This window comes from Arachis stenosperma, chromosome 8 (genome assembly GCF_014773155.1).
Source record: "Arachis stenosperma cultivar V10309 chromosome 8, arast.V10309.gnm1.PFL2, whole genome shotgun sequence".
Taxonomy (NCBI): domain Eukaryota; kingdom Viridiplantae; phylum Streptophyta; class Magnoliopsida; order Fabales; family Fabaceae; genus Arachis; species Arachis stenosperma.
The window spans coordinates 45046769-45060151 of NC_080384.1; the positions used below are offsets into that span (position 1 = coordinate 45046769).

The 13383-nt window shown below is 30.9% G+C and overlaps 1 protein-coding gene across 1 annotated transcript; it reads left to right on the plus strand.

Annotated features, from left to right (window-relative positions):
* The first annotated feature begins 1701 nt into the window (after positions 1-1701).
* Positions 1702-6777, plus strand: LOC130944936 (aspartyl protease AED3-like). Its single transcript, XM_057873535.1, has 3 exons — positions 1702-2228; positions 5258-5732; positions 6127-6777. Exons 1-3 carry the CDS (start codon positions 1737-1739, stop codon positions 6483-6485), a joined length of 1326 nt encoding a protein of 441 aa, XP_057729518.1. The 5' UTR covers positions 1702-1736; the 3' UTR covers positions 6486-6777.
* The last annotated feature ends 6606 nt before the right edge of the window (positions 6778-13383 follow it).

Consider the following 13383-nt stretch of genomic DNA (forward strand, 5'->3'; position numbering starts at 1 on the left):
GAAGAAATAAGGTTAGCACCCTACAAAACCAAATGGAGTACAGTCTGTTACCACCTACCGAATTATATTGGTGGTCACCCCACTTCCCACTTTACTAGCTACTTTAGTATCACCGAGTGAGAGTGAGTGTCCTCAAGCATATGCCACCCAAATTACACATATATCCATGGATCCATCAACTAAAAGATTATATTTGTACATAAAAAGTTAGACATGGTGAAACGTACACAAGCACATAAAAGTGCTAATATATATAAATAGTAGAATGTTATCATGTTATGTGTCTGCACTCTGCACAATCTCAATTGTGTATGTTAAGTGCAATAGAAACGGAAATGGATTTTTTTTCTGGTCCATCTATAGTGGACTATTTTTTATTTTTGTTAATTTATTTATAAATATCTTAATGGGTAGCATTAATCTGAAATTTGACCAAATAAAAGTATTCAAACCACACTCCTATGAATGAAAATGATGGTTTGATATACCGTACCATTACACACCTACCTAAACAACCAAGAAAACAGAATAAATGTATGAGAGGCACTTCTCATAAGCAGACCCTTCAAGAACCTCAATTTTTATTTATGAATGTATAGGTTGGGGAAAAGGGGAAAAAGCTAGATATCTTAGATGTTAACCAAATAAAATTAAATAAATACATAAATATTTTGATGATCTCGTCATATAGTCTAAAAGTGAAAAATGCTTTTAATGTTGAAAATTTAATATGGTAAAGTGAAAATCAATCTATACAGTATTAGAATATACACTTTTTAAAAATAAATATTTTTCATAACACTAATTATATATATAACAACACCTCAAATCTAATCGTGTCACATTGTCATGTCAATTCGATTTGAATGTCTATACTTAATTTCTATATATACACAGAAACATGGATCATGCTATTAATGTGTATAAGGTGGGTCTATGATGTCTATTATGATTACGGTGGTTAAATAATTTTAATAATATTTTAAAATTGTTAAAATTTAAAATAATATGTTTTATATTTTAAAAATACTTTTTATTTTTTTCTAATAAAAAAATATTAAATAATAAAAGATATTATTTTACTTTTAGTAACACTTTTTTAAATGTTGTTAAAATTTATAATTACTATAACTACTTTAATTATACGCACCATAGCACACATATTATGATTTTTGAGAACCGAACCAAATCAATTCATTTGATCCAGGTTAATTAGAAATTGGCCACTAAATCCATTCAATTTAAAATAAAAATTGTGTAACAGAAAATTGGTTAAAAAATTAAAAAACTATTAAAAATCAATAAATTGGTCAAATTAGTACAATTTTTTAACGGTTAATGAATTTAAAATATTAAATTAAAAAAATTAATTTAAAATATTATATATATAAATATATTATTTTATTATATTTAATTTAATTTCAATTAAACTTTAGAAGAACCTTTGAACTACTTCTAACTCTATCGATTCTTTTTTTTTTATTTTATCGAAAATAGGAGACTCAAACTCAAACTTTTTAAGTGAGTATAGAAAGATTATATCATTTGAACTATAGGTCATTTTCAACTCCACCAATTCTATAATCGTTGCAGTTTTCGGTGAAATATCCAAAGAAAAAAACAAAAGAAAGAAGCTATCAAACAAAGTTGTACTATATATACACATTGAACAAAGTCCTTAGCATGTCAATACACCACACCCAATAGTCTAATATACTCTCAACCTTGTAGCAACCATGAAACTCTCACTCACCCCATTACTCCTCTCTTTATTCCTTCTCTTGATTTCATCGCTATCCCAACTGCAAGGACACACCCCAAAATGTGACGACGACGATGACAACCACCACACCTCAACCCTCAAAGTGTTCCACATATTCAGTCCATGTTCACCGTTTAAACCACAAACCCCAATCTCATGGGAACAAACCATCCTCCAGCTTCAGGCCAAAGACCAAAAGAGGATGGAGTACCTTTCCAGCCTTGTCGCGAGGCGGTCGGTGGTGCCGATCGCCTCCGGACGGCAGATCACACAGAGCCCGACCTACATTGTTCGGGCGAAAATCGGTACGCCCAAACAGACGCTGCTCATGGCTATGGACACTAGCAATGATGTTGCTTGGGTGCCTTGTAGTGGTTGTCTTGGTTGTTCTTCTTCCACGGCTTTTGCTCCTTCCAAGTCAACAACTTTTAGGGGCGTTCGTTGTGGTGCTTCTCAGTGTAAACAGGTGATGTGCATTTTTCAGAATCCAAAACGTTTATTCAACATATTTTTTTTTTGTTACTATTTTTAGGTGTTTCCATTTTATTTATCGAAATATTTGACAATCTTTTTCTGATTAAAACTTAAAAAAAAAAAATGAATGAACAAGGTGAATAGAACTATACAATACTATAAAGGTGTGCACAAAAAAAAATGTTAAATAACAATTGTTTTTTGTTTTAAATAACAATTGTTTGTTTTAGTCTTTTTGGTTTCATTTCATTTAATCTTGGAACAAGTAATGTAATACGTGTACACTAGTAGCGGATCTACATGGAAACTATTGGGGTTAATTAATGTCCGCACTAAATTAGGATATTTTATTAGTGTACGAATATATAATATAGAGAAAATCTAGGAGAGACAGTAGATTTTATAGTTTTTAGTTATTAATAATATTTTTAATGGTGTGAAATTATATTTAATAGTATAAAATTATTTAATTTTTTTTAATAATTAAATATTAATTAAAATTTAATAAAAATACTAATTTCTAACACTCCTCATATATATATCTTATTTGATATTTCTTTTTATCAGACAGTGATATTATTTTTATCCCTTATCACCAAATTTGTTTTATCTATTGTTGATCTCTTAATATTCTTTAGATAAGATTACGCAATTTCAAATATAGTTATATTACAATGCTATTAATTTGCATAAAAATGTTACGTGTATATTAATCAGTTATCAAATCAATTATCACATATTTAATATTTATATATAAATATATGTATAATTAAATTTATTTAATATATATTTATATTAATAATTAATTTTAGTATATATTTAATATAGTTGATTACATAAAAAAAATTGTTCAAATGAAAACTAACAAGAACGCACATGTAAGATTAATGAGACTAAATAATACAACAAAATGCCAAATTTTTCATACTACTCTTAAGAATATATCTATATGAAGCTTTCAAGGGTGATTGCAATATTTATAAACTATTGTAATTGTAAACTTGGTTATATTTGAGGTTATTAAAAGATAAGTAAATGATTATACAAACTATTAATTTAATTTTGTTTTTAATATGAATATATTAACAAGAAAACATTTTTTGTTTGTTTGGTAACCACTAACAACAAAAAGAAAGGTATTTGGTTAAATAAAAACCTATATTATTCAAGATATTGGATAACAACACTGCCAGGTTCACATGTCCTTGTCACCATTTAATAGTTCTTCATCCTCGCCATCACTGCATTGAATTGGAGAGAATAAAAAGAATGAGAATAAGAATTCTCGTATAACATTTTTTATGCATTAATTTATGTTGATAATGTAGACAGATAGTGAAGTTAAATATGTAATCTACAAAATTCTCTAATTTATAATACTATTATAAAAATTTTACAAGCAAAGGTATGTATAAAATTATTTTTATATATATACTCATGACGGATTTTAATAACTAATTTTAATATATATATATATATATATAATATATATATATATATATATATATATATATATATATATATATATATATATATATATATATATATACTTTCCCATATAATATTATCCAAAAATAATTGATATGTGTTCAATTCTGAAGTACCGCTAGGTGTATTTATATCTTAGTTGTTGTCGAAAATTAATTGCCTAATACGCATATGTTGGTGGACTTCATAGTTCATATTATATATTCCGTTAGGAGGATTGCTATTTTAAGCGAGTAAATTTTTTTTCCTTTAAGGATTTTATTGACACAAAAAAATAATTTTTTTTTAAAATCATATATCAAAACTAAATTCAATAATTTTGGCATATTTTTAAAACACACGAGAGAATTGGTCTATATTTTATTATGCGCATGGGCTGCCTCTCTCATAAGATTCCCAAATCCATTATCCAAACTCTTAAAAGGTTCACACACTTGTCGGTGTCACTCTTATACTGTTTTACAGCATAAAATAATTCACGAGTCGCATAATCGAAATGAAAAAAAGTTAGTTGTCACTTTCCATTTTTAACTCTAGCGGGTGGAAAGTAAATATTTATTTGGCAACATTTTTATGGTCAAATTGGTATGTTTAACTTATTATAGTAAGTTTTAAATTTTTTTACTTTTATACTTTTAAGTTAAATATTATTTTTTTATTTTTTTAATAAATAAAGTTATAGTTATCAAAATTGGACCGGATTAATTGATTCAATCGAAAAATTGGTGAATCAGTAGTCTTATCGATTTGATTAGTCAATTAGATCGTATTTACAATTGAACCAATCAACCCTGATTAAATTCGTTAAAAATCTATAGATTCGCACTTCAGACCACATTAGACCCACAAACATTAGACCCACAAAGTGCATAAGATGCCTCCTCTTGCCAGTGCCACTACACCATATTGTTTCTCAATAATATATGTTACAAAAAATAGATATATAATAAATCATAAATAAATTTTTATTATTTTTTTATCCCTTTAAAGTATGAATTGACATAGATATCAAATAAATAATAACATTATACAAATATATTGATATATTGATATTAATTGTATTATCTTTTGTTTTCTCTCGTTCATTTAAATTGAAAAATATTTTGTACTAGTGACTAATTTATTATCTCTTTTTACACAATAAATTATATCTAAAAATTGATATTTAATTCTTATTAATATATTTTTAAAAATATACATTTAAATTTTAATTTTAATTTCATTTTTATAATTTTATATTTTTATGTAATTATGACCGAATCAACCAAATAAATCAGTGATTCACTGGTTGAAGTGATCCCGTCGTATAACCAGGTCAATTACCAGTTCGATTTTAATAATTATGAATGACGTACTATTTTCTAAATCACCTAGTTTTATTTATGGAAAAGTTTAGGAGGCCAACAACTTTATTAAATTCTGGCCAACATGTAACCCGCAAAACAAATTAGATAAACACCATAGCTACAAATCACAAAAGTTACTGACCCTAACATTCCTCTTTATTTATTTGTTACCTTGAAAATATTTCAGGTACCCAACCCCAAATGCGGTGGAAGCGCGTGTACATTCAACTTAACCTACGGCAGTTCCAGCGTGGCAGCAAGCTTGGTCCAAGACACAGTGACACTAGCCACTGACCCAATTCCAGCCTACACCTTTGGGTGCATTCGGAAGGCCACAGGGAGCTCAGTACCACCGCAGGGTCTATTGGGCTTGGGCCGAGGCCCATTATCACTTTTGTCACAGACCCAAAAGTTGTACCAATCCACATTCTCTTATTGTCTGCCCAGTTTCAAAGCCCTAAATTTCTCTGGATCTTTGAGACTTGGTCCTGTAGCACAACCTAAGAGGATCAAATTTACACCACTGCTCAGAAACCCAAGAAGGTCATCACTTTACTATGTCAACTTGGTTGCTATTAGGGTTGGCCGGAGAATTGTTGATATCCCGCCGCCGGCATTGGCGTTCAACCCAACCACTGGTGCCGGCACCATCTTCGATTCTGGTAATGTCTTAAACCATTCTTTTAATAAAATAATCATAATAATATACATAAAATTTATTTATGTTACTTTATAAAAAAAAGCTTTATCCATTTTTTTTAAAGAAAAGAAAAGGCTGATTTTCTTATTAACAAATGTTGTTAAATAAGTTTGATATAAAATTTACTAAAAATAAGTTTTTATTAAATTTTAGATAAATTTTTTTTGAATGTTGACCGTAATATTAGCTGTGTAATGTTGACTTCCAATTTTTTTAATTTAATATAATTAAATAATAACATTTTCAATTAATATAGTCTACCAACTCAACTCCATACTCTGTATTAATATATATCAAAATTGATTTCACTAATGTTTTTTATCTTTTTGGATAATGTTGTTATTAAATTTTACCAGGTACGGTATTTACCCGGCTAGTTGAACCAGCATACATTGCAGTCCGAAACGAGTTCCGTAGAAGAGTTGGTCGGAAAATAGCAGTGACAACACTAGGAGGGTTTGATACATGCTATACGGTTCCAATAGTTGCACCCACAATAACATTCATGTTCTCTGGCATGAACGTTACGCTCCCTACGGACAACATCCTCATACATAGCACCGCCGGCGGAATCTCGTGCTTGGCCATGGCCGCCGCGCCGGACAACGTGAACTCGGTCCTCAATGTCATAGCCAACATGCAGCAACAGAACCACCGTGTGCTCTTTGATGTGCCCAACTCGAGGCTTGGCGTTGCACGTGAGCCTTGCACCTAAACTTTTTTTAAGAAAAGAAAATGGTGACTATTGGTCCAAAGTTTTCATGATTTGTCACACTTGTATTGTATTGTATTGTCTAATTGGATTACAAGTTGGTCTTTGAGACGTTGCTATTTGGTGTATTCGTATGGATTAGGTTTCAACATTGCCAAGGGTTTATAGCTAATTATATAGTATAAGATTAGTGAGATGCTTTTAATTTGTGCAAGGAAATTACGTTTGTGCTATGAGCAAGAAGGTTGGAAGTTAATTAAACTGGTAGCTATAATAAATAGTGTGTTAGTGTGTATAGCTCCCTCTCATGCATGTTGTTTACTAATGTTGATTGAATTAAGGTGAAAACTCAGGTACAGTCGACTTCACGTGAAGTTGATAACTGAGAGCCATTAGATGATTTGACTGATTTCACTAAATTTTTATCTAACGATTCTCAACTATCAGCTTCACGTAAAGTCGACTGTACCTGAATTTTCATCTTGAATTAATATAATTTAAGAATCATCTATTAATTAACAAACCATTCTAACAAACTTGTTATATCACCTCACAATCTTGTACTAAATTTTTTAAAATATTTATGCAACATCTTTTTTACATTTTTTACCGTTATATTTTTATATTTTTTATGAGAACCTTCCAAATTTTGATAGGGTTAGTTGCCAGTTTAGAATTATATTTACGATAAATCTTTAATTTTAAACATGTGAAATTTTATACTGGTATTTAGCTCGCATCAGAAGCCAAAAAGTTCTAAAAAAACTTTTTAAAAAAGGTATGATAAGTTACTCTTTTTAAAACTCTATCTCTCTCCTTCAGAAAACCCTAAAATCTTCAAAGAATCCTAACACTCACTCCAAATTCTTCGAATTCTATCATGCCTCACCGTGAACCTTAAATTCCACAATTAACCCCTAACCCTAGACTTCACTTCCTATAATCCATCATCTTCTTCCTTCTCTCTTCAACCCGACACACATACGCGTACACATTCTCTTCAATTTATTCTTCTTTCTCTTTTCATCACATATCGATGCTGACAAAGAATGCTCGGCCACGGCTGCCAAAGAGCTCTACGACGACCTTTGCACTTGTTGGCAGTAGTGAGAAGCGACAACGGTGAGCTGAAATGGCGATCCGACGCTGACAAAGAACGCTCGGCCAAATATATTATTCCAACACCTTTCTCAAACAAATATATTATTCCCTATGCTATCAAATCAAACATGGGTTTATCCTCATCATTTAACTATTGTTTAAAATAATTTCCAATTTTTTTTACTATTCACCTAAAGTCATTTTCAAACATAACTATCATTTTTTAAACATACAACAAGTTGAACTCATGGACTACCATTATTACTATCACTATTCTAAATTATAGTTACTATTTCGAACTATGATTGAGATCACTAATCCGAACTATGATGACAATCATTATTTCGAGCTATATTTATAGTCACTATTCTTATTTAATTTATAGCACCACAAAACTCATAAGCTCAACCCGTCATATTAAAAAATATCACAGGTCAAGTTTGGGGACTGTGATCCGGCAATTATAATCCGGTCCAACTTTGCTTATAAATCGGAATCCAAACCCAATACCAAACGCGGCTTATCTTCAGTTAGAGAGAATCTCGCTAATAACAACCCACTTAAAAACAAACTGAAATGATGACCGAAAAATCAGCAAATATCTCAACCTCTTCAAAGAGGTAACATTTTATAAATACCAAATTTCAACTATGTAAAGATACGCTACTCACTCTGAGTAACATTATACTCATTTTCTACTCTTACTAATTTGAGCGTCGTAGTGCCTTTGCATGTGTCCGTCGCGCCGTTTCTCTTGAAGCTGACGTATACCTCTTCCACTTCAGGGAAAAAAAACTGAATTCCTTATTATATGGTACACTCTGCCGAATTTTCTACAAAATTTAATAATTGGTGTTGTTTGCTAAATTCTAGGGTGTGTGTTTCAATTTGATTCCAAGTCATCGTCTATGGATGTATAATAGGGATAACGGTGGACGGAGGGTTTAAAACCTGAATTCTTTGAAGGGATTGACGCGTTTGTTGCGCAACTCTTTAGCATGGAACTGCTTAGGTATGAAGGAGTTTTTAGGTGTCCGTGTGAAAAGTGTTAGCTGACTAAGTGGTTAGGACTTGCGGATATAACATTTCACCTCTCCCGTAACGAGTTCAAAAATGAGTATTGGATGTGGATGGAATACGGAGAAGTGGATGAGCAGTGGGTTAACTGGTCTGTCTCGAATTTGAATAGGTTCGATTGTCGATCAACAAGAATTCGGGTGGTGAGAGATGTAAAAATGGAAGAACAAGGGTTGCAAGGTACGATGTGAGAGGAAAATCCTCATCAAGTGGAATAACATACCCAATCTTTTCTTCCGAAGGAGCTGCAATGGTTGCGGGCAATAACTATTGGTTGGTGCAGAAGGAAATCAATGCTGCACATCTAAATGTGTTGCTTAACTATGATCAGATTTCACCCGACCTCATGTGAGCTTTTTAAGTCTTCGTAAATATTGCAATTCATAAAATACTAACTTCTTAATCTAATCAAAACTTATTTATCCTATTCTATCATATAGATTATTCCAAGAGGCAAATTCTGATATCCCATTGAACAATTTTTTACGGTGGTTCAGAAAATACGTTAGCGTGCATCTAACTAACACAACAGATTCGGAACTAGTTGTACTTAGTTGGGGCCCAATGAATAAGGGTACTAGCTACCCAATATACAATGTTAATGGATATTAGTTCCATTCTTTATAGTGGTCGATTAGAAAAAAAATCAGATAATACCAGAGTTTGGGTTCGTGGAAATTCAGTCGGGGTTAGTCTGATTAATTTGGTATGTTGCACAACATTATTAAGTTAGAGTATTTTTGTCACACTACGTACAAGGTGTGCTGATACGAGCCCTATGGGACAAACTGAGAACTGTCATATGCCAATTGGTCCAATTACAAGAGCAACAACCAAGAGAGTAAAAGAAGGTTTTGCAAACATGGCTAAATCATGTGTTCAGGAGATGCATCAAGAATTAGACAAGAGAATGATTAACGATTATCAAAAGTCACACGTCTTACTATTTTACAACATGCATTGAAGACTCTCATTAGTCAAGATGGATTAAAAGAGACATCACCTTCTTAGAATTTATTCTATGTTTATTTTATTTTTTTGTTATTTGTTTGTTTTAGGCCCAATTATGATTTGTCCCATATTTTATTCTAGTGAACTTATGAGTTAGGGATTTAAATTTGAGAGGTATAAAAACCCTCTAAAACCTGGTAGCCATTTTTTTTTCTTAATTTGATGAATGAAATTTTCTTTGAGTTTCTTTGAGAAACTTGGGTGTGAACAGGTGAGGTAGAGTGATTCCCTTAACTGTTGCATCAGGAAATCAAATTGAGGTAGAGGAGTCCCTTTCTTTGATCTTCCATCTTATCCTGGGTTACGTTCCGTATCATGTGCATATTTAAATGTGAATGGTATGATCAAAATTTGTGACAAGGAACACAAAAGCACAAGGGCTATTATATCACTGAAGTTAATATAACTATAAAATATAGGCACGACGATCCTTTTATTCTACCTCAAAATGCACAACAGATATACTATTTGCCTTATTCAGGTTCATGCAAGTCTAGTTGAGTAGTTGTGGTTAAGACTAAGTCAAGAGGTCACATCGAGTTTGATGATAAGACAGAAGGTCAGAAATCTTACTAGATTGATGACCCAACTCCTTCGAAAATGGTTGTTGATACTAGTGAGTTGATCACCCTTAGGTCGGCTGCTATGGATGATGACATCATTGACCTTGGCTTAGATGCTAACGCTAGACTAGAGGACAATGGTCTTCAAGAACAAGACGGAATCGATGGCGACGAAGAAGAAGAAGGAAAATTCAATAATCAGAAAATTACTTCGGAAGAGGAAGATGGTGAACTAGAGGACGAAGAAGATGAATCTGAATAGATCTAATCTAAATATAGTTCTATAATATGTATTTTTTTACCAAACTTTGAAAAGAATGTAATGTAATTAGCATCATTTTAGATATTTCAATTACCATCATCTCATATTTTTAATTTGTATGTTTGATATTTCACATCAGGTTTAAAATATTGTTTTAATTATTAATTATTATAGTACATTATAGATGGATGGAAAAAGATTATAAAAAAAATAAAAAAAAGACTACATTGGAATACATCGATGGTAACAGGCTAGTCAGTTTTTTTTCAAAAAAATAAAAAATAAAAATTTCCGTCGACATTACCGTCGAGTTAATCTGATGGTAAGATGACATAGAGACATATGATATGGCCCCAATATTATCGTTGGAAATTTTTTAATGGTAACATTCAACCAATTCTGTTTGCTTCTTAACTATATTTTGCAGCTAAATCTAACAGAAATTACCGTCGGACACAAAAATCCGTCGATATTATATTACTGACGAAATTTATTCTGTTCGATAAATACCGACATAAAATTCAACGATAAAAATTTTTTTGACGGATTTTATTCGATTTTCCGACAATATTCAACATTTTTCTTGTAGTGTTCTATGAGTGTTGCCATTGCCAATAGGGAAAACCCTTTGCAACGAAGGACTACATAGCTTTTGGACTCCCACAGTGTTGGCGATGGAAGTTTCACTTCTTTTGCATTCGAAACTAACCCATCTCTTCTTCCCATCAAGACATTGTAACTTGGTCTTCGGCTAAATCCACTACGTCTCTCGTTGCCAGTAATATGATATCTGGACATGAAACTGTTGAAGGACAAGCTCGTTCCAACATATTTTTAGCATCATCAATGATGTCGTATTCTCGATGGAACTGTTGAAGCACTTCTTTAAATTTTTTTTAGTGTAAATGACTATGAGAGATTAAGGTTCACGAGATTAATAAGATTGAAGTAATTTTTTTAGTATGAATAAATAATTAAATATATTTTTGTTTTATTTTTTAAATTATTTAAAATTTAAAATTATAGGATTAAAGTTGAATTTTAAAATTTGATTAATTTAAAAAATTATTTTTTGTCCAACATAAAAAAATATTTAGATTTTTTTAAATTAAATAAAAAGATATTTTTTGTTTTTATTAAATTATAAAAATATTTTAATAAAATTATTGATATGATATATATTTTAAAAAAATATAAATACTAACGTGGATAATATAATTTATTTATTATTTTGTTATTTATCTACAATTTTATTATTGTATGGGTATATATGAATTTATTAACATATCAAGCAGACACCTAATTCAATTATGACCGAGTTATGATGAATCAACACAACTAGAAAATGATTTAATACAGACAGATTTACAGACAGATTTGGTATATATTACAGACGGATTTTTGGTTACCGACGAAATTACCGACGGATTTTGTCCCTCTGTAAAAGCCTCGTCGGAAATTATTTACAGACGGATTTTTTTTCGTCGGAAAATTACGACGGATTTTACCAGTACCGACGGATTTTCCCTCTGTAAATTCTCCCTCCATTTCCTGAAGGCGACAAACTTACAGACGGATTTTTCGTCTGTAATTACGACGGATTTCAGACGGATTTTCCGCCTATAATTACAGACGGATTTTCAGACGGATTTTCCGTCTGTAATAGGCAGATTTTCAGACGGATTTTCCGTCTGTAATTATAGGCAGATTTTCAGACGGATTTCCGTCTGTAATTACAGATTTTTCGACAGATTTTCCCTCTGTAATTTAAACTTTGGAAATCATGATTACAGACAGAAATCGTCTGTAAATCCATCTGTAAGGTAAAATAGAATTTTTTTTACTTTTTCTAATTACAAAATAAACTTGTTTTCATACAAAATAAATATAATTTAATACAAATTTTTATCTAATTTATATTCGAATATTTATAATATTTCAAAAAATAAACAAATCATCGTATTATCAAATTAAAAGAAAGGTACTATATTAAACAAGCAAGTCAATATAATTCAAAGCATAAAGAAATGTATTGATACATCAACTATAATCCTCAATATATTTTCAACCATACTAAACTATCAACCATACTAAAAGCTGTGTTATTCTCCATATTAAAACAGAAATTGAAAAATGCCAAAAATCTCTATATCAGTTTAGACCTCAGTTACAACAATCTCTCAGGTGAAATCTCATCTTCTCTTGGGAATCTATTGAATTAGAAGCACTTGATCTTTTCCACAATCAACTCACTGGAGAAGTCCCTCCACAAGTTGGTGACATGAGCAGCTTGGGGTGCTTTAATATTTAACTGTGTTAATTATGACAAAAAGCAACACATCTGCAAGCTGTCAAAAATTAATCCAAATGAATAGCACAAGAAATTAATATGTGATCAAGAATGTTCCTGACACGCAAAGCCAAGCATGGACAAGAATGGTTAGATAATTGCAAGTAATTAACCTCCAAGTTCTTAAAATCTCCTATATAGTTAAGTTTTAAATGACAGGATGAACTTCATATATGTAATTGAAAATGTGATCATAGTAGTTTAAAGCAATGCAAGACAACAATACAAGAAAAAACATACTGAATACTCTGAGTTGTGATGTTCTAATGGATCAGGAAGAATTATGAAAGTGATAGGTGGTGGTTATTGTGCTGATCAATTATGAAAGTTGGTATTATACTATTATAGAAGTGGGTTTAATTTTAACAACAAGAGAAGAAATAAAGAGGAAGATATTCTCAATTCTCAAAAAATAACTCAAAAAAAAAATACACTATTATAGAAGTGGGTTTAATTTTAACTCATTTTGTGCATTAATAAGCATGCACATTGACAATTAGCTCGCCAAGCTTTTATTTGCGCAAGTAGTTCTACACA